The 21,876-nt window shown below is 43.6% G+C and overlaps 1 protein-coding gene across 1 annotated transcript in view; it reads right to left on the bottom strand.

Moving 5' to 3' along the window:
* Positions 1-3,951: 3,951 nt before the first annotated feature.
* Positions 3,952-21,876, bottom strand: part of LOC137545546 (hydroperoxide isomerase ALOXE3-like) — a 69,526-nt gene continuing 51,601 nt past the window's right edge. Inside the window, exons 11-15 of the mRNA XM_068266906.1 lie at positions 16,511-16,680; positions 16,198-16,319; positions 12,485-12,585; positions 7,090-7,260; positions 3,952-4,561 (exon numbers count right to left, since the gene is read on the bottom strand). Of these exons, the coding sequence (XP_068123007.1) occupies positions 4,382-4,561; positions 7,090-7,260; positions 12,485-12,585; positions 16,198-16,319; positions 16,511-16,680 (744 nt within the window). The 3' untranslated portion in view covers positions 3,952-4,381. The remainder of the gene's footprint in view (positions 4,562-7,089; positions 7,261-12,484; positions 12,586-16,197; positions 16,320-16,510; positions 16,681-21,876) is intronic.

Raw genomic sequence — 21,876 nt, 5'->3', positions numbered from 1 at the left:
GCAATGAAATGAACTATATCTTAGTTTGGGTTTTTTTGCCACCAATTAGGCTTTCTTTAGGTTGGACATTATGCCAAGAATTATTTTATTCTAAATGTGTTTTAATGGGAAAATAGGAAAATATGTGGGGAAAAAATTATTATTTTTCAGTTTTTGGCCTTTATTGTTTTTAAATAATGCATGCTACTGTAATTAAAATCCATGAAATGTATTTGCCCTTTTGTCCTGGTTATAAAACCGTTTAAATTATGTTCCTATCACAATGTTTGGCGCCAATATTTTATTTGGAAATAAAGGTGCATTTTTTTTCAGTTTTGCGTCCATCCCTAATTACAAGCCCATAGTTTTTAAATATTTATGTCAAGAAGGTATAATACTGTTACTTTATAAAGTTCAGTCCCTGATGTTTGCTTCCAGTTCCCTATCAGGTCCACCTCTGTAGCGATTGGCTATAGCTTAGGGGGGAGGGGTATAAATAGGGTTTAGGCATGCAATAGTGACATGCTTTCACTGGACAAAGAGCAGTTTATCCGTTCGAAACGGTGACAGTCCGTTGTGACTAGAATTAGGCTGCAATGGAGGCGTAACCTATTCTGGAGGAAGTCCTCATGCCATTGTATGCAGCTAAGAGCTATACCTACTACCAAGAGCTATAGTTACATTCTGGGAGTCCGGATGTCATGGCTATTTTTATTCACTCTTTTTTGTGAATAAATATTCTGCTTTTTAAGAATTGGCAAGTGCTGGTCATCTTTACTTTTTTGCTTCCATCCCTGGTGTTAACAGGGTGGAAAAAGGGATGGAGAAATCTGCACTGCTGGGGGGTAAAGTGGTTAATATGTTGTAGGTCCACCTTTTGTGGCAATTACAGCCTCAGGTCTCTGGAAAGAATTCACAATTTGTATGAATCAATACCTCAAAGGAATTTCAGCCCATTCTTCAGTAAAACACCCTCCAGTTCTTTTAAAGACGATGGTGGTGGAAATAGACTTCTTACTTGAATCTCTAATAACGACCATGAATGCTTAATAATGTTGAGGTCTGGGGATTGTGGTGGCCAGATGAGATGCTCAACTTCATTAGAATGTTCTTTCTGCCATTCTTTAACAATTCTAGCTGTATGGATTGGGGCATTATCATCTTGAAAGATGGCATTCCTCTCCGGAAAAGTTTCTTGAACCATAGGATGAACTTGGTCGCCCAAAGTTCCTTAATAGTCTCGGCTGTTAATTCTTCCATGAAGGGAAATAATTGGCCTGGCAGGTTTTCAAGAAATAGCACCCCGGATTGTCACAGAACCCTAATCTAATTGCAGTTCTTCCGTGGAATCCAGATTTGTACAGCTCCTGACGAACAGTTTTTGTGGAAACTGGGTTCTGTAAGTGTTCATTCAGCTCTGCAGTGATTTTAGGAGCCGTGGTTTTGCGAGCTTTTCTAAAAATTCGGTTTAGAGTCCAAAGGTCTCTCTCAGACCACTTTGACTTTCAGCCACAACTGCTTTGCTGAGGACGTTTTTCCTTCCCTTTCAAAGGCATTCATTACTTTTGAGACAGTACCTCTTGAAATGCCAAGCATTTGAGCAGTTTCTGTTACAGTAGCGCCTGCCATAAGAGCACCAACATGGCATCTTTGAAAGTCTGAGAGATCTGCCATTTTTATAAATTATAACCAACTTTTGTTTAAATATCTGTAAAAAAATATTTTAATTAAATGTATCAAGTAACAAAAATAATAAACAAAAACAATTTAACATATGTCAAGTTTTAATTTCTAAAAACATGTTCAAAGATTATGATGCCAAAATGTTAGGTGTTTCCAATTTTTTTTTCAACCCCTGTACATTGGCAGAGCGTTTAGGAAAAGCCTAAACCCCTAACCACCCCCCAGGTGGTGCCTAACCCTAACTACTCCCCCTGGTGTTTCCTAACTAACCACTCCCTGCAGAAACGCCCTTTTACACATAAAAATGATTCCTTTTGAAAACGTAAAATCTGTACATACAAACGAAATAATATGACAAACTATAATGTTCTGAAATAACCTACTTCAAAAACTCTAATGTTCTAATGTTAATATTTATTGCGGCCAGTGCTGGTCGTAATGGAAAAATCTACACTTACGGATCATTACGCGTAATTTTACGCTATTACGGTTACGGCGTAGGAAATTATCTACGGTTCATCTTTGTAATTACGCGTTAACTTACGCAGTTACGCATAAGGATACCGTAATGTAGGCGCTTACACTACGATGTTACGCGTAGTGCCGTAATACCCATTAATGCGTATTTTTTGACGCATACGGACGATGTGTACGCAATAGCCGTCAATGTGACAACTATTGCGTACATATCATTCGTATGCGTCAAAACGTACGCTTATACTGAAGGTCGGGAGAAGATACTATTGGTTGCTTAGGATGTTGACTGATTGGCTATTCTTAGAAAAGGAGAGTTTTTACGTTAGTAATTACGCGTAAAATTACACGTAAGTGTTCGTAAAATTACGCATACCTAGCAATTACGGTAGACAGTGTAATTACGATACCACTTAACTGCTTATGCGTAAATAATTACGCGTAAGACCGTAAGTTACGCATAAATTTACATTGAATTACGATGCGTAATTACGCTCATGCGTAATTTCGGCCCAGCACTGATTGCGGCATCCTTTGTGCGGCGTATTAACAATAATGGCATTACAGTCTATGGCGGTGCCCTTTTCGTCCACCTTCAGCTGGCGCCCTTTTTTCCTGCTACCATTCTCCCTCTGTTTGCATGCGTACAATCCCACTCCACAAAAAGGTATTGGTCAGAAAATTATCTCCCATCAAAATAGGCCTCATGCTGGGAATACACCATCATTTTTTATTTTTATTTTTTCCAGCAGATAGACGGTTTGATAGATAATTTCCAACATGTCTGATCTTATTTTCAATTGTTGTTCTGATCGATTTCTCATAGAAGTGAATGGAAATTGATAAGAAAATCGATCGGGAATAAGATCGGATATTAAATCGATCACATGTAGTAAAATCTCATCATGTGCTCCCAGCATAAGTCATAGTCTAGTACCCTTATCATAATCTAAAGGGATTATAGGGATTATATTGTGAGCTCCTTTAAGGGACAATTAGTGACATCAGTATATACTTTGTAAAGCATCATGATGGAAGATGTCCTTGCTGTATAAAAATATAGCAACAAAACCCACCTAATTTGAATTCATGTAAATGTTATGCAAATGCATGTATCTTGGAAATGGACCAATCTGGAACTGTATCACATGCTGTTTCAAAAGCAGATGTTAAAAATGTTTGAGTGCAGTAATAGCCTCATCTGATATAGCAGTTCCAGGAACACTCCACTTCATGCAGATGTATAGAAAAATCTTGCTACAGTCTCACTGAAAAAGGCCTTTATCCTTAACCACTTATTGGTTTGGCCACAGTACAGCTATTCCCCTTGAAACTTTCTTAGCTCCAGGGGGCGTAGATATACATACATCGCCGCGGTCACTGCTGTGTGCGCTCCCGTCGCTGCCTATTAGTAGACCGGTGAATGGGAAAGTATGTTCCCATTCACTGATCAATCAAAGTGCCTGTGATCAATGAACACCAACATCAGTGAGATGCTGGTGGTCATTGACTAAGAGTAAATGTTGTATATTCCTGGGTACTGCGACCAGTACACTGAAAGTAAAAACAAAGTGTGGGGGGTCATCTAGTGGCCAAATAGTAAAGTTACACATAGGTACATAAATTTAAATTTTAAAAAAATTCCTTCTTTAATTAACCCCTTACACACACCCACACCACTCCCAGTAAAAAAAAAAGCTTGTATTTAAAGTTTTGTCATAAATCCTCAGTGCTTGGCACAGTACTGGGTCTCTGCACTCACAAACCTATAAGATGACTGCCACCCAGACAGTAAAGAAACCAATGGTCAGTGGATCACATACACAGTAACCAATTTATTCCAGCAATGTAGCATAAAATAGTATACAAATACTCACACGAGGCAACAATTTAGTCTTCTTGGACTGTGTGCTATCAAAAAAGGAGAATATTTGGATACAGACCTCTACGCAAAAGTTACACACATTGATCTGTACCTATTGTAGGTATGCTGTATGTAGCAGAAGTGCTGGAGAAAGACCCTGTTGTCATCAAACCAATAAATACTAGCAATGCTTTTCTAAGTGCTTATGATTTGTATAGCTCTTGCTAATGCGATGGGTGATTTTTTTTTTATTAGAAAGCAATCAAACTGCAGCACTGCACTGTTCTTTGCAAATGCAGTGCTAGGCTATGGCCCGGCAGTTCCCTGCAGATCAATCAATCAGGGAGCCAAACAGGTAAACAAAAAACTGTGTGGGCACATTTAGATTGACACACCGTTCTCAATCTGGCTCGGGTCCAGATAAGGATAGGGGAGTGGCAAGGACTCATTTCTCTTCTGGATGTATTTAGAGATCTCAGATAGTTTATCTTGAAATGCTTTGGTGGACTTCTGTATCTCTTCTTCTGTAAAACGCACATCAGGGTAATTCCCCAGACGCCTCTGTAAAAAGAGATTCTCGTCAACCTGAGAGAAATATCTCCTCCTCACATTTAATCTATGAAGCAGATAATTGGGTCTAAGGAATTGTCTCTTAGGTAGCCCACTAAGTTCATCATTAGAGATGTCGCGAACATCAACATTTTAGATGCGTGAACCGGCGAACCGCCACAGACTTCAATGCTCAGGCAAATTTTAAAACCTACCTACCACCCGTCACAAGTGCTCTAAGCCCGCAGCTGAACTCTGGTTCCCTACCTTTCGTGTCCCTACTTCTCCCTCTAGATTGTAAACCTTTGGGCAGGGTCCTCCTCCTTTTATGTCCTACCTGATCATGCACCTCCATTACTGTGCACCCATCCTATGGATATGAGTGAACCTTACTTGCCTAATCTCCATGCTCCCATCCAGTGACTGAATAAGCATTAACTTGTACTCATATTGTGCTGCGTGATCTGGTCTTTCTTATATTCCTGTATTGTCGTATTGCTGTATGTCACCCCTAAATATTGTCTGTAACCTAAACTAATGTCCAGCGCTGCGTAATATGTTGGCGCTTTATAAATACGATAAATAATAAAATAACCTGTTTCTGGCCACAAAAGTGATTGAAAAGTTGTTTCAAGGGGTCTAACACCAGGATTGTGGCATGCCGGAGGGGGATCCAAGCCAAAAGTCCCACCAAAAATTATGGAGTTGACGCAGAGTCAGGTTTTAATCCATAAAGGGCAGAAATCACATTACAGTCCTACAAATAATGCACTGGAATGGTACTGGGCCTGCAACTTAATGTGGCCACAATAGCAGTAGTGTGCACAACTATGGGTGTCAGGGGGCTGTGGTATGTCACACACAGAGAAATGCAATAGTTCTGTTGGAATACAGTGAAGAACAAAGCACTAGAGTGGTACTGTGCCTGCAACTTAATGTGACCACAATAGCACTAGTGTGCACACACTAGTTGGGCTGTGGAGTGTCGATATTTGGGGCGCTTTCAGCAAGTAGTCAGTGAAAAAAAAAAAGACACAGGCCTAGCTAATGCTTTCCCTACCTATCTGCAGCAAGTCTGACCCAGCTCTCACTAACAGTCAGCAGCCAGCAGAGAATGAATCCAATATGGCCACCGCAACTGCTTTTTAATAGTAGAATGGGGTGTCCAGGAGGGGATGGTAGCTAATTGGCTGCCATGTGTTTGCTGACTGTGAGGTAAGGGGTCAAAGTTTAGCTCAATGGTGATGTATAGGGGCCGGGTCGAACACGTCAATGATCGCAGTTCGCTGAGAACGCGAACAGCTAATGAACTGTTCGGGCCATCTGTATTTATCATCATCCATTATATCATGTAACTCAGGAAGCTGGCAGGAAAACAAAGAAACAAGAAACGCGGTGATGTGTGAGGTTTCCAAAGCATGTCGAAGATTTGTGACAATGCAATTTTGAGTAGGGATGCTCATTCGGATTCTGCGGAATTGAAATTTCTGCCTTTCTGATCAGAAATCTGATCAGAAATCGGTCTGATGCAAAAATTTACAAATAAGACACACCTCAGAAATTAGTAAATCGGAAAACCGGAAAATGATAAAAACGTAAAAATTGGATATTGGAAAAACAGCAATGAGAAAAAAAGTAGAATTGGAAAAACGGAAATTGGCACTGGTGGATATCGGAATTTTTATGGAATCAGAAGTGGACTTTTCCGACCATCCCTAATTATAAGGACTCTCCTTACCAATTTATCAAGATGTAAAGCTAAGAGAATGTTGAGGAATGAGGGCTTGTGTTGGGCACTGGATCTGTTTCTGGTTAGGGTAGATTAATTGATTAGTTAGGGGAAGTTATTGAGCTACATTAGTAACTTTCATCAGGGCAGTTTCTAGGCTAAATTTCATCCAGGGCGAGGGTGTAAAAATCGCCCTTCCACCCATGTGGAGCCAGGTATAGGTGACCGCAGTATAGGTTAGCTACATAGGCCCTTCCAGCATAGGGTAGCCCGTCTAGTTGCCACCAGTGTGGGTTAGATAGGTAGGTAGGTGCCCCCAGTATAGGTTAGATAGGCAGGTGCCTGCAGTATAGGTTAGATGGTAGGTGTCCGCTGTAAAGGTTAGATTGGTAGGTGCCTGCAGTATACGTTAGATAAGTATATGCCTGCAGTATAGGTTAGATAGGTAGGTGCCCTGCAACAGCGGGGGGAGCGGACATAGCAGTTATAACTCACCTTCCTTCCGCCAATCCTGAGTAGCTTCATTCTCCCTACTTTGACGGCATCTGTCTCATTGGTAACAGTGCCCCGTGATCACATGCGGTCACGTCATCACGGGGCGCTGTTACCATGCAACAGATGATGGGAAAGGAAGGAGAATGAAGCTGCTGAAGGAAGGTGAGTTATTACTCCTATGCCCGCTCCCCCCCCTCCTGCCGCTCAATCCTGCGCACCGGGCGAGTGCTCGCTTCACACACCCATAGAAGCGGGGTTGATTTTCTTGATGATCATTATTTAAGTTTTGGGCTAGGTGATAGATTAGGTTTTTTACCCGGTCTTCTGGCTCAAGACTGAGTGTCCAGGCATTTGATATAGCTAATGCAGAAGTGTTAACATCAGGTAGAGTCGCCAGGATGATCTCCGTTGTAGTGATCCCTTTTGCTGTGGGTGGAGGATTCTTCATTGTGGTGGGTCCATTTGGTATCCAGGAATAAAAGTCAAACTGGAAAGAAGACACATAACAAAAATAACCAAACGACATCAGAACACAGCCAGTTCCACATCTTGCCTGTACATTCAACACAACCAGGCCCGGATTTACATCACAGGAGCCTATAGGCACAGATGTTCTAGTGTAACCGTTTGGGGTTCTTCTTAACCTTGAGACACTATACTTTTCTTGAATATGGCAATAATGAAAAGGCCAGGCATCAGAGCGTTAACTCATTTTATGTAGATTAAATGTATAACAAGTTTAATTAAGTTGAACTGTGAATGCAGAAATATTTTTCTCAGAGGAAGGTCTTGTCTTTTTTTTAAATGTAAAGTGAGAGAACACACTTCTGTGTCTACTATAAGGCAATGTCTCACAATCTCATAGCAAGCAATGTGTTAACCTCTTTCGGTGACTGAACAAAGTTACAGCAGTAAAACACTTTCACTCTGCAACACAACACTGTCTTTTTAAAGGGATACTGTAGGGGGTCGGGGGAAAATGAGCTGAACTTACCCGGGGCTTCTAATGGTCCCCCGCAGACATCCTGTGCCCGCGCAGCCACTCACCGATGCTCCGGCCCCGCCTCCGGTTCACTTCTGCAATTTCTGACTTTAAAGTCAGAAAACCACTGCGACTGCGTTGCTGTGTCCTCGATCCCGCTGATGTCATCAAGAGCGCACAGTGCAGGCTCAGTATGGTCTGTGTCTGCGCAGTACACTCCTGGTGACATCAGCGGGAGCGAGGACATGGCAAAGCAGGCGCAGTGGTTTTCTGACTTTAAAGTCAGAAATTCCAGAAGTGAACCGGAGGCGGGGCCGGAGCATTGGGGAGTGGCTGCGCCAACACAGGATGTCTGCGGGGGACCATTAGAAGCCCCGGGTAAGTTCAGCTCATTTTCCCCCGACCCCCCTACAGTATCCCTTTAAGGATCCTTCATGAACAGAACATTCAACAGAACTGAGCATCATTTATCAGTAGGATACCATCTCTTGGCAATAAGGTCTCTCTCAGGAGCTACATATTTCAGCAGAAATACAGAACACAGAACTCTGAAGCATTGGACCAATCGGAGAATGCAGAAACAACTCGGAAGTATTTAGCCAACCAGAGAATGCTAAAAATGACCGAAAAAGGTATTCCTAGAAACTTGGAAATAACTCACAAATCGAGTTTTGGAATTAATACTGCATTACAGCATCTCGGTAATTTTAGACCAATCACAGAACTCGGAAGCAGTGGACCAATCAGAGAATGCAGAGTCTATTCGGAAGTATTTGGCCAGTCAGAGAAGGTAAAAAATAACCAAAAAAAGGCGACTCGGAAATCAATTGGAAATCCACGGAATCAAATATTGGGTTTTCAGTCCATCACTAGAGGGGAATTCTCATACTTTTAGCATTACAGTGCACATGTAGGTTAGTGTAACATTGGTTACCTAATACTCATGGGCCCATATGCAATTTATTTTTTCTCCTAAGTTATGTCCTAGGAGATAATTTTCTTTTTTCTCTTTAAAACAACTTTTCAGCATTTTACAGTTGGAAAATTACCCAAATGCTGGTGAAAACGTACTATCAAAATTATTTGGAGTATTTTCTTGTTTGCTGGTTGTTTTAAATGCATTTTATTTACAAGGTGTGAAAATATCACCTAGGAGGAAAAAAAGTGAATTGCATATGGCCCATGGTGGCTGTATTGCAATTAAAGCCAGCTTTTTATGTTTGAAGCCTCATCTACACGCGTAGATGAGGCGGCGATGTTCCTTATCAATCGAGCCACTGATGCGGCTCGATTGATAAGTTCCGACAGGTCCGATCTGTGAGCCGCCGATTCCCTGCTCGTTCCCCACGAGGGGACAATGGCAGGGAATCGAGCGGAAGATAAGCGGCGCCGGGCGGGGACGAGCGGGGAATCGAATCCAACGCACGCGCGGCGAGCAGGGACGCGGCAGGTACGTGCGGGGATGAGGAAGAGGCGATCCGGCGGCTAATCGAGCCACCGGGTCGCCTCCACATCTCCCCGTGTAGACGGGGCTTAAAGTGTACCTGTGCCGAAAAAGAAAATGTATACATACTCGGGGCTTCCTACAGCCCCCTTCAGGCTGAATGCTCCCTCGCCGACTTCCCAGGTTGCTTGGGTCCTCCCCTAGGTGGCCTGTTAGGTCCGCCAGTCGGGGGCCAGTCGGCACAGGTGCAGTACACCACGATTCGCAGGGTTAATGGGGCATCTAGTGGAAGATCCAGGTGGTCCGGGAGGACAACGAGGGACCAACCAGCCTGAAGGAGACTAGAGGATGCCCCAAGTATGTATATTTTTATATTTTTTATTTATTTATTTTTTCCATTCTTATGTTTCCTTTAAGCAGAAAGGAGTTGTGCTGGTTTGTTAGTGTCACTATACTTGTACTATGCAGGCAGGGTGAGAGGTGCTAATAAGTATGCTTTATTGTTCAATACAATAACATGGGTAAAGCACTTTTCTCCCATAGGACATAATCTTTGAAACTTGTTTACTGCAATAGTAAAGAAAAACTCTCCTGTTCAAAAACTTTAGCAAGAAGAGGTGCAAAGGAGCACAAAACAATCCCTAAAAGGTCTATATGTAATATTTCTGGCTATTTCCTCTATTGTGTAACATGGGGCAGGGGAGGTAGTGGTTATTTTTTGCCTCCTGGGACAGTGGTGTATCTAAGGAGCTGTGGGCCCCGATGCAAGTTGTACAATGGGCCCCCCCCCCAAGCACTCTATACATAACAATTGATACAGCGCACCAAAACCTGCCAATGGCAGCTACAGTGTCAGAGATGCAAGAAGGGGATGGGGAACAGTTTGTTAATGATTACCACTATTCAAAGTATCTAGAGAAATGATTATTATGAGCACAGGACCAATAGAGAGCTACTACTGTAGTTAAGGGAGGGCCCCGATGCGGTCGCTATCTCTGCAACTCCTATTGTTACGCCTCTGTCCTGGGACAAGCACAGTGTAAAGCAAGGCTAGGGGCAGTGTTTGGGATTCACCAACACCAGTGTGTTGCACAGGTCAGTTATAGTATTGATGGGGGAAAAAAACAAAAACAAAAGAAAGCAGACAAAAACCTTGCTACTAGATGGACAACTAACAACAATTTAAAGATGAGAATCTTCTCTACTGGGAACAAACTTCAGGTGTGCCCTAAGTTGAAACAGAAAAAAACAAGCAGATCATTTTACAGCACAGAGATCTCTGATACGTTTGTTTATCTGCACCTTGCACCAAATCACACACTTAACTTTTTTTCTCACCATAGCTTTCATCTTGGGGAAAACACAAAGTCCTTGAGTAAGTTTATCAAAAGGGCAGTTCCGAAGAGAAAATCTGGGTAAACCCTATCAATCTTCATCCCAGAAACTCCCCTGCAGACCCTCCCCGCCACTGCCACAACTACAAAAAAACAGTTAATAAAAAAGTACATTATAAAATACTGTAATAAGAGTATCTTATTACAGTTCAAAAAAAAGTTCCACTTACTTTTTTGAACTTAGCCTGGCAGATCAGGAAATTACAAGAACTGGCTGGCCAAATCCCAAAGAAAGGCAAACAAAACATGTTTTAACGGTGGCATCTGCATTCCTTGGCTCCTCCCCCTGCCCTATATGTCCCTCTCTCACATTTCCAGGAAGGAAATATACAGGGCAGGCCATCTCAGCATGCCTGTACCCTCTCCCTGTTGTACGTGTGCATGTGGTGTGTGCGGCTTTTATTTCAGTCTGTGTCACCAGTATTTGCTGCTATAGCACAAGCTGCAATGAAAGCTTGGGACACTACAAACACACACACAACAGGGAGGGATAGAGTACAGGCACAGGGATGTGCTGTACTGTATATTTCAGTCCAGTAGATTCATGTAAATAGACATGGGGGACAGGGGAGGAGCAAGAGCAGGGGGAATACAGATGCAGCAGATGTGAAGCTGTTTGCTCCTCTGTCACGCTGTGAAAAAATTCCTTTCTTCTGGACTTGGCTTGCCGCCTCTTGTCAAGTCGTTTTCTGGCTGTCCAGAGCCTGAAAAAAGTAAGTACTCATTGGCCACATTATTCACCCATTTCGCGTACAGGCTGGCAGATCTTAACTCCTCTGCGACCGCCTAACGCCAATTGGCGGCCACAGAATGGCTCCTACTAGGACCGCCTAATTCCAATTGGTGTCTCTTCCTGTTGGTGGAGATTAGCAGGGAACACGTCCACGCATGCACAATCGTTCCCTTCCGAGATGCAGAGCTCTGTGATCAGTCTGCCAGTCCACAATTGTGACTGGCAGGCTGTTAGGGGAAGCAAAAGCCATTTATTTACGTGTACAGTGCTGCGATCTATTGCAGCGCTGTACAGGTTACAGCTCTTATCACTGAGCTGTCCGCTCAAGTGGCTTACAATCTGATCCCTCTCATAGTCTGATGCCTAATGCTGAATACACACCATGCGTTTCCGAGTTCATTGCATCCCTCGATACACATCGATTCGATTATTTCCGACATGTCCGATTCACGTTTCGATGGATTGTTAGGTTGATTTGCCATACTTTACATGGCAATTGACCTAAAAATCATCAAAATGCGTTTGGAAATGCTCGGAAATAATCGAATCGACGCGTATCGACTGACGCATTCGACGCGGAAATGCATGGTGTGTATTCAGCATAAGAGGCAATCATTGTGATTCAATCTCAAGTGGAGAGAGGGAAGTGGGAGGGAGGAAAAAAAAGACATTTTTATTAAAAAAAAGGAACAATAAAATAAATAACAATAAAAACCACAGCAGCAATCAGAGCACACCGACAGGAAGCTCTGTTGGTAGGCAGAAAAGGAGGTAATATTCATTTGGCCGCTAAGTTGTATGGCCTTAATATAAGCTGTTAAAGCTGCTGAGAGTGCTTAAAGAGTGCTGAATTGTACAAAATGGACTGGTCACTGGGGGGGGGGGGGGGGGGGGTGTAAGCCCGTGGTCTTCAAGTGGTTAAAGCCAACTTTGGAATATGGCCATAACATATACAATTTTTTTACATACATATATTTTTGTATTTACACCAATCTGATGGGTACAGCTGTGTGAGTTTTTTTATTTTTTATTTAGACTGCAGTAGCCTCCTTTGAAATTATACAAATTGTTATTGCCATCAAATTCTCTATCTCTGTATACTAGCATGATAGATAGATCTCAATATGTACTAATGACAGGGTGTTCTTTGCCACTTGCCTGACTGTTTCCAATTGCTGCATGCTGGGCAGAACATCTGAAGATCACCATGGTCAGGTACTTGATTAAGGAGGTTTTTGTCTCAAAGGAAGACGGGATTCCTGAAAGAAACAGTAGAATCTTGTACTCCAGAGCTTTGCAGCACTGCAGACATAATATTCTTTTAACTGCTTGCCGACCGCTTCACGCTGATTGGCGCGCGCATCTCCGCATGAATGACGGAGCGGAGCGGAGCTTCGCCATCAGTCTCCCAGCGGCGATCGCCAATAGACGAAATCGCCATCTAATTAACCTGTACAGCGCTGAAATCTAAGGCAGCACTGTACTGGGGACAGCCGTGTGACATGGCTGTCCCCTCCATTGGCTCAGGGGTGATCCGCTGTCATAGGCTGAAGACTATGACAGCTGATCACAGTGATAGGCTGGCGGAGGAAGGGAGGGAGGGGCCACTATAAAAGTAATAATAAAATACACACTTTTATTTAAAAATAAAACAAAAAAATATTTGTAAAAAAATGCAAACATTGGGGGAGCGATCAGACCCCACCAACAGAAAGCTCTGTTGGTGGGGAGAAAAGGGGGGGGGGGGAATCACTTGTGTGCTGTGTTGTGTGGCCCTGCAGCGAGGCCTTAAAACTGCAGAGTGTAACATATGCGGCTGCGGGCATGCAGGGTGTCTCCGCAGCCGATTCGCTTACCTATTCAGAGTCTTTTTCCGTTCCCTCGGCGTCTAGCACGCCGAGGGCGGAATGGTTATTTGCACATAAGGTTTCTGTATCGCGCGGCCGCGCGCGTAGACAGGACCTTTATGCTGGGAGGAGGTGCGTAAGCTGACCTGCTGGCCGGCTGACGTCAGAGCGGACGTTCGCCGCTCAGGATTGGCTGATTGGAGTGGGCGCGGCTTTGAGGTGTCCTCTGCTTCTTAAGCCGTCTCTGCTCACTCGCAACTTGTCTGCGGTAGCGAATACTTATGTGCTAGCGCTCAGACCTTAGACTAGTATCCGGTGTGCTTTGATCTGGGAGGAAACCAGGGATTTCACACAAGACTAGGAGATTGTTTACTGTATATTATTGATATTCTGTGTATGACTCTGGCTAACCTCAGACTCTGCTATTTGCTATTCGTCTCTGTACTTCTGCCCATCTGATCTAGTTGCAGAATCCCTGCCTGATTACCTACTACTCTTTTGCCTTCTGACTCTGTACTGTATCTGCCTCTTAGTTGCCGAACCTAGCCTGTCTGACACTCCGACTCATCAGTGGGCCCTTGCCACTGGTGAGGTATTCTATTAGTGCCCACCGGCTCCTCTGGTGAGGTTCAGCTAACTAATCAGTTACTGTACTCTAATAGTGCCTACCAGCTCCTCTGGTGAGGCTCAGCTAAAGTAATCAGTTACTGTGTTCTAATAAGTCCCCACCAGCTCCTCTGGTGAGGTCTTGCTAAACTTATTGTCACTGTGTTATTATAGTGCCTACCAGCTCCTCTGGTAAGGCCCAGTCGATTGTTGCACCAAGCACTACACATACCTTGTATTTTGACAGCTATACGTGTATTATTGGTGATACTGCAGATCACCACATAATCAGGTATATGTCTGTATTATTGGTGATACTGCAGATCACACATAATCAGACGTCTGTGTTGCTACACATATCGTTACACAGAGGCCCTTTTTGTGAAAAATGGTTTAGTCTTTAGGGGGGTTTAATACTGCGGTCCTCAAATGGATAAACATTATTACAGAATTAGTGGCCATTTGGACAGAATGCAAAATAAAGAGTGCAACATGTGTTTATTAGAAGTTAGGAAACTTAGGGCCTGATGCATGAAAGGCTGGTAAATTTAGCATGTACAGGCAGTGCATGCCAATTTTTCCGGTACTAATGCAAAAGGAACAGTGCCCATTATTACCGACATGCATGTTACCGAGGTAACACACACTTTGCTATGGTAATGGCAAATTTACCTGCCTTTCACTCATCAGGCCCCAATTTTCCTAAGTTGGCTGAAAAGTCAGTGAATTAGTGTCTTCTTGTCACTCTACACCTCTGTCCCTCCAGATGGAGGTGTAGAGGTTGTACAATATATGCTGGAGACAGTATCTGATTTCTCTGGTTTGCAGGTGCAGTTTGTCTGCACATTATTGGAGATAGTATTGGGTTCCAATTGTTTTCATTTTGAAGACTGATTTTATTTACAGCTGTAGGGTACTGCGATGGGGTAGGGTGTGGCTCTGTCATATGCAAACATCTACTGTATATGGGCATGTACGAGGAGATGTATATTAACACAAAGTTAACTTTTAAAAAGACATGCCAAATATTGGGCGGAGCCATGTTCGACCCTTGAGTTTTATTTTGGAGCTAATTGAGAGATGCAGAGACAGTCAACTTACTGTCCACCATTATGCACAGGGTTAGGAGCCAATTAAATTGGCTTCTTACTGAGATACGGAGCTCTGCTGTCACTGTGACTGTAGAGAGAGGGCTGCAGCATTGCTAGATTGGCGAGAACAACTAGAACGACATGAGCAAGTGGCAGGGAAGTTGAAATATACACCCTGGCAGGGATATATGGGCACAAAAAGGGCTTAGATTTCAATTAGCCCATCCGTAACAGGTTAAACTAAATGCTTTCTCTTATAGTTAATTACTGTTTGAGGAAGTTTATAGTTAAAGAAAACCTGTATTTAAGAAAAAGTCCCCTGGGAGGTACTTACCTCATGAGGGGGAAGCCTCTGGGCCTAACAAGGTTTCTCTTTGTCCCTCCATTGTCCAGCTGCAGCCCCCCGAAGTGCAGCAACGTAAATATTTACCTTCTGGGATCCAGCGCAGGCGTACTAGCAGATCTCCCCTCGGGTTAAGGCAGAAATAGCCAAACCCAATCGATCCGCTCTACTGCGCAAGCGCGAGTCCTTTTGCGCCTGCGCAGTAAAGCAGACACGATCGGGTTCGGCTATTTTCGCCTTACCTGAAGGAAGAGCCGCTACTGCGCTGCGCTGGATCCCGGCAAGGTAAATAAATCAGCGCTTGTCGGGGGAACGTTGAGGGATGCTTAGAGGGAGCCAGTGCTGGATTGCCTGCAGCTATAGGGATGAGGGGGGTCTCATTGGGAACCTAAGGCTCCCCCCCCCCCCCCCCCCCCCCCGAGGTGAGTACCCCAGGGGATTTTTTTTTTTTGTACAGGTTTTCTTTAAAGTACATTCTACTTGCAGTTACTGAAAGTAAGCTTGAGATTGCCAATTGGCCGTCAGGGGTGTATTTATACTTGCCTGGGGTCCCATAAGGCTCGCGGGCTCCCTCGCCGTCTTCTCCGGTCGCTCATATCTTCTAATCCTCTCCGGTAATCCTGCCGGATGCTCTCTTCTGCGCATGTGCAGCTCGGCTGCGAGCGCACCCCGTCACTCTCCCACAGCTGGGAGGGTTCAGCAGGCACAGAATGCTCCCAGGTACAGGAGTCCAGCAGGGGCACGCATGACCAGGCTGCACATGTGCAGGAGCGCACGACTGGCCAGATTACTGGAGAGGATAACAGAGTGACCAGAAAGGATGGCAAGGTAGCCCACGAGCCTCATGGGGTTGGAGGAAGCCCCAGGTACGTATAAATACACCCCTGATGGCCATCTCAAGTACCCTTTAAAATAATGAACGTTTGAGAATACGGATATAATACATATTTATATATAATTATTTCTCCCAGTGGCTTTCCTTACCTGAAGATCTACTTTCTAGAAATCCTTTAGTGAAGATCTCGGCCACCCATGCCTGAAGTTCTGGATCTCCGCTGACCATCTCATCACTTGTATAATAGTGATTTACAACACTGGACACAAAGCTAAACAGTGAAAGGAACAGATCAGAGTGTAGTAGATATTTACACCATGCCATAACATTTGCAACATACCGTATATATGTCAAATGGCACCCAAATGATTGTTTACACGACAGTAATCTGGATGTGTGCATTACTTAAGACCTCTTTGATGCCAAGTGCAGTATTTTTAGGTAAGGCACATAGATCTATACCTTTCTATAGCTGCCCAGACCTTCATTCCATCATCTCTGTACAGGTAATTAGGCACAGTCTCCAGTCCTCTGGCCTGGATATCATCAGGAAGGCAGAGACTGCTGTAGGTCGCCTCTTCCATGGCTTTCTTTAGACAAATTCCAATCCCAATAGAGTCAAGTGATGTTGCCTAATGTAATAAAAATAGAATCATCTCAAAATACTCCTATTAGACCTACCGGTAATGGAGTTTCTAAGCGTCTTCCGGGACAACATGAGATCCAGTCCCTCCTCCGTATCTGGGGAAACCATCAATCAAAAGAGCATTAAAAGCCCCCGCCCACCCTCATTTCTCAGTGCATATACAAGTAAAACCGACTAGAAACCACCAGAAATGAAGAGAGAAAAAAATAAGACACCGAAAAGTGACTAATATCCAATCTATAAGACAAAATTATAGAAAGGTGCCCAAAAGTAGGGAAGGATTATAGGCGTTGTCCCGGAAGACGCTTAGAAACTCCATTACTGGTAGGTCTAATAGGAGTATTTCTCTAATCGCCATCCGGGACAACAGGAGAGATAGTCAAGAAGTCTTTTAGGAAAAGACTCACCTAGGGAGGGACAACTGCCTGGAGCACCTTTCTGCCAAACGACTGGTCTTGCTGAGATAATACATCCACTCTGTAATGCTTGATAAACAGAGATGCTGTAGACCAGGTTGCCGCTTGACAGATTTGCTGTATTGTTGCTCCTGCTCTCTCGGCCCAAGATGTGGACAAGGAACGTGTGGAATGGGCCTTAATGTTCGTAGGTACAAGACAACCACTAGTCTGATAGGCTAAAACTATAGCTTGCCTAATCCACCTAGCAATGGTATGTTTTGATGCTTATTGCCCCTTATTTTTACCTGCAAATAGTATAAAAAGATTACTAGACCTTCTGAACTCTCTAGTCCTAGCTAGATATGACAGAAGTGTACGCCTCGCATCTAAACCGTGAATCTCTTTTTCTTTGCTATTCGAAGCATTGGCACAGAAGGAAGGTAAAACAATCTCCTGAGAGCGATGAAATTCTGAAGACACTTTAGGAAGGTAAGCTGGATCTAATCTTAAATGAATACTATCGGGACAGATAATCAAAAAAGGGTCTTTGATAGATAGTGCTTGTAGGTCTCCCAACCTTCTAGCTGACGTGATAGCAATCAAAAAAGCTAAGTTAAAGGGAACCAAAGAGGTTGGGGGGAAGCTTCTATACATACCTGGGGCTTCCTCCAGCCCCATACGCACGGATCGCTCCCACGCCGCCGTCCTCTGCTGCCTGGATCCGCCGGTACCGGGTCCCGTCATTGCCGCGAGTCGGCCAGTCAGCAGGCAGACGCGGCCAAATGTCCGCATCACACGGGGCTCCCTCCATATACGTACGCATGAGGCTGCCTACTGCGCAGCCTCATGCGTACGGGTATGGAGGGAGCCCCTGTGATGCGGATAATTGGCCGCATCCGCCGGAAGTGACGGGACCCGGTACCGCCGATACAGGAAGCGGAGGATGGCAGCGTGGGAGCGATCCAGGCTTATGGGACTGGAAGAAGCCCCAGGTATGTATAAAAGCTTGTTCTATTTTTTAATAAAGTTCCTCTCTGGTTCCCTTTAAAGGAAAGGAGCTTAATGTCAATTTCATCAATAGGTTCAACGGGGGGGCTTCACTAGACAATTGAGAACCAATGATAAGTCCCATTGAGGAAAACATTTCTGTCTTACTGGAGTAGATCTCTGAATGGCCTTAAAAACAATCCTAACCAGTTCCTCCTGTGCCAAGTATCTATCCAACAGGATAGACAGTGCCGAGCAGTGTACCTTGAGAGTACTAGGTGCTAACTTCATCTCAAAACCATCCTGGAGGAAGTCTAGTACTGAACTAGTAAGGTCAAAATTCTTATTCTTTGTAGTGCACCAAGATAAAAACACTTTCCAAACTTTACGATACATTTTCTGAGTTACTGGTTTTCTGCATTTCTCTGAAATACCTTTCTTCCTTAGGCTCACCCTTTCAGGATCCAAGCTGCCAGTTTGAATAACTGGGGCTTGGGATGACTCAGAGGTCCCTGCATCAGTAGATCCTGTCACATTGGGAGAGGAAACGGAGCTTTCTCCGATAACTTCAACAGGGTCGCATACAAGGGCCTTTTTGGCCACATAGGAGCTATCAAGATCATTCTTACTTTTTCTTTTTGTAGCTTTACCAGTACCTGGGGTATGAGTACCAATGGAGGAAAGGCATAACATAGATTGTATTGCCATGGGAGACTGAGTGCGTCCAATTCCAGAGACCCTGGGCTCTTGTGAAGGGAGAAAAACCGATTCACTTTCGCATTGTCTGGGGAGGCAAAGAGATCTATATCTGGAGTTCTGAAAACTCTGACACTGCGCAGAAAATTTCCGGATGGAGACTCCATTCCGACTGAATTACCTGTTGTCAACTCAAAAAATCCACTTCCCGATTTAACACACTTTTTATATGAATTGCAGACAAAGATAGAACTCGGAGCTCTACCAATCGAAGATCTCGGAGGATAGGGACATGAGATCTCTGGATCTGGTCCCTCCTTGTTTTGCCGGGTAAGCTACTGTCGTAACATTGTCAGAAAAAATTAAAACATGTTCGCCATCTATCATTTCCTGAAATGCTAGGATGGCTTCCTGAACTGCCATCAGTTTTCTGAAATTGGACGACTTTCTCCTTATGGCAGCGGTCCAGGAACCCTGTACATGCTGCCCCAGAGCTGAGGCCCCCCAGCCAATTGAACTCGCGTCCATGAAAATCTTTATCGGGTTTAAATGTCTCCACCATTTTCCAGTCTGTAAATTTTCCTACTTCAGCCACCCTTTTAGGCTGAATCTCACTGGATCTGGGATGATAATCCGAAGATCCAGAGAATCCTGGGATTTGTCCCAATTTGTCAGTAGTACATGTTGTAACAGTCTGTCGTGAGACTTAGCCCATATGACAGACGGAATTGCTGCTGTAAATAGACCCAGGAGTCTAATGATCTGACGAAGGGAGCATTCCTCTAAAGACAACAATTTTTCTACTTCTGCCTGGATTTTCTGAATTTTTTCTTTAGGTAGAAAAATCTTCTGTAGTACAGAATTTATCTTGTACCCTAAAAAGGTAATTTGTTGAGCAGGGATCAAGGATGACTTGGCATAATTTATGATCCAACCTACTCGAGTAAGAGTCATTATTACAATCTACCTGTGTGCCAGTACTAGATCCTTTGTCTGTGCAAACACTAGGAGATCGCCCAAATAGGGGACTATTGAGATTCCCTGCAGTCTCAGTTCCTTCATAACTTCTGCCAGAACTTTTGTGAAGATGCGAGGAGCTAATGCAATGCCAAATGGCAGAGCCTGAAATTGAAAATGGTGAATCCGAAACTGATCTCGGATCGCAAATCTTAAATATTTTTGATGACCCGAACAAATTGGTATGTGCAGGTACACGTCCTGAAGATCTATCGAGACGAAAAATTCCTCGCCCTGAAGTAGAGCTCTCACCGAATAAATACTCTCCATCCTGAACTTTTTGTAAATTAAAAAAGGATTTAGAGACTTCAGATTCGAAATGAATCGGAAATCTCTGTTTGCTTTCTTCACTAGGAAAATGTGAGAATAATAACCCTGGAATTCCTCTGACTAAGGAACCTGAATTATTACTCTCTTGTCCAAAAATATTTGAATCTCTGATTCCAGACCCCAAGCTTTCTCTGGGTCTTTTGGAATCTGATTTACACATCTCTTGTGGGAGGGAGGAACAGAAAATTGAAGACGGTAACCCCGTTTTATAACTTGAAAAACAAAAGAATCGGGATTTAACTTTTCCCATTCTGCCTGAAAAAACGTTAATCTGCCCTCCACTGGTAGGACGTCCTTTATTTTGTATGGGAGGATTGGAAGTCCCAAGCGTGAAGCCTCCTTTCCCTTTACCTTTCGGAAAAGACCACCTCTTCTGCACATTCCAATTTTTATTCGGCCAAGATAAAGTCTGCTCATTAGCTTGTTTTTTTAGCTACTAAGGGTCTCTTCCCTTTCAAGACTCTCTTTTTATTTGGGAAACGTTTCCCTTTCTCTGCAGACCGGGATAATACCTTATCCAACTCTGTTCCGAAAAGAAGATTACCTTCAAAAGGAATGGAGCATAACTTATTTTTAGAGGTTAGGTCTCCCTTCCACGTTTTCAGCCATGTAGCCCGTCTGGCAAAATTAATGAGCGCAGTAGTGCGTGCAGTAATCCTAACCATTTCTGTAATAGCATCCGCCAAAAAAAGCCACCGCTCTTAGAACCACCGGTAAGGAAGCTGCATAATCTTTAGGAGCCCCTTTTGCAATCTGCGAAATTAGATTATCCATCCAAATTCATAAATTGTGTGATATGCACGTGGCTGAAATCCCAGGAAGGAAACCAAATGCTGCTGATTCCCAAGCTTTTTTAAGAAGACTCTCAACTCTTTTATCCATAGGATCTTTAAGAGTTCCTGCATCCTCAAATGACAAATCTGAATCTTTTGAATATCTAGCTAATGCTGTATCCAATTTAGGACATTTAATCCATTTATCAATATTAGACTGGGCAAATGGGTATTTCCTTTTAGCTGATTTAGGCACAAATAAACGCTTCTCAGGACTTTGCCATTGTGAAGAAATGATTTCCTGTAATGACTTATGTATAGAAAAAACTCAACCCGAGGGCCTAGCTAACCCAGAATAAACTAGGTCTTGACACGTTAATTCAGTGACTGTTTCTTTAATTTGCTCTGTAGCATAAACAGCTTTAAGTAACTCAAAAGATTCATCAGGGGAAAAAAGAAATCTCAGAGTCTTAACTAATTGTTCCGAGTCTGACTCCTCTGACTGAGGATGTTCACCTTCTTCTAAAGATATAATCTCAGATACCTCCTCTCCTTATTCCTCCCACTCTTCTCCCATCTCCTCCTCCTCCTCAGCCCCCAAAACATCAGATATGGAAGAAGGTTGAGAGAAAAATCCCGAAGGGCCTGGGAGGGAAGCAGAGGAAGGCCCAGGTTAGTGTTGGGCGAACACCTAGATGTTCGGGTTCGCGAACGAACGCCGAACATCGCCGCGATGTTCGGGTGTTCGCGCCGAACTCCGAACATAATGAAAGTAAATGGGGACCCGAACTTTCGTGCTTTGTAAAGCTTCCTTACATGCTACATACCCCAAATTTGCAGGGTATGTGCACCTTGGGAGTGGGTACAAGAGGAAAAACATATTTGAAAAAGAGCTTATAGTTTTTGAGAAAATTGATTGTAAAGTTTCAAAGGAACTACTATTCCCAGCAGACACAGAGTGGCAGTAAACACAATGCTATA

The sequence above is a fragment of the Hyperolius riggenbachi genome, chromosome 2, assembly GCF_040937935.1.
Source record: "Hyperolius riggenbachi isolate aHypRig1 chromosome 2, aHypRig1.pri, whole genome shotgun sequence".
NCBI lineage: Eukaryota > Metazoa > Chordata > Amphibia > Anura > Hyperoliidae > Hyperolius > Hyperolius riggenbachi.
Note: the sequence above shows the minus strand (reverse complement) of the source record. Positions and strands in the feature narration are given on the sequence as shown.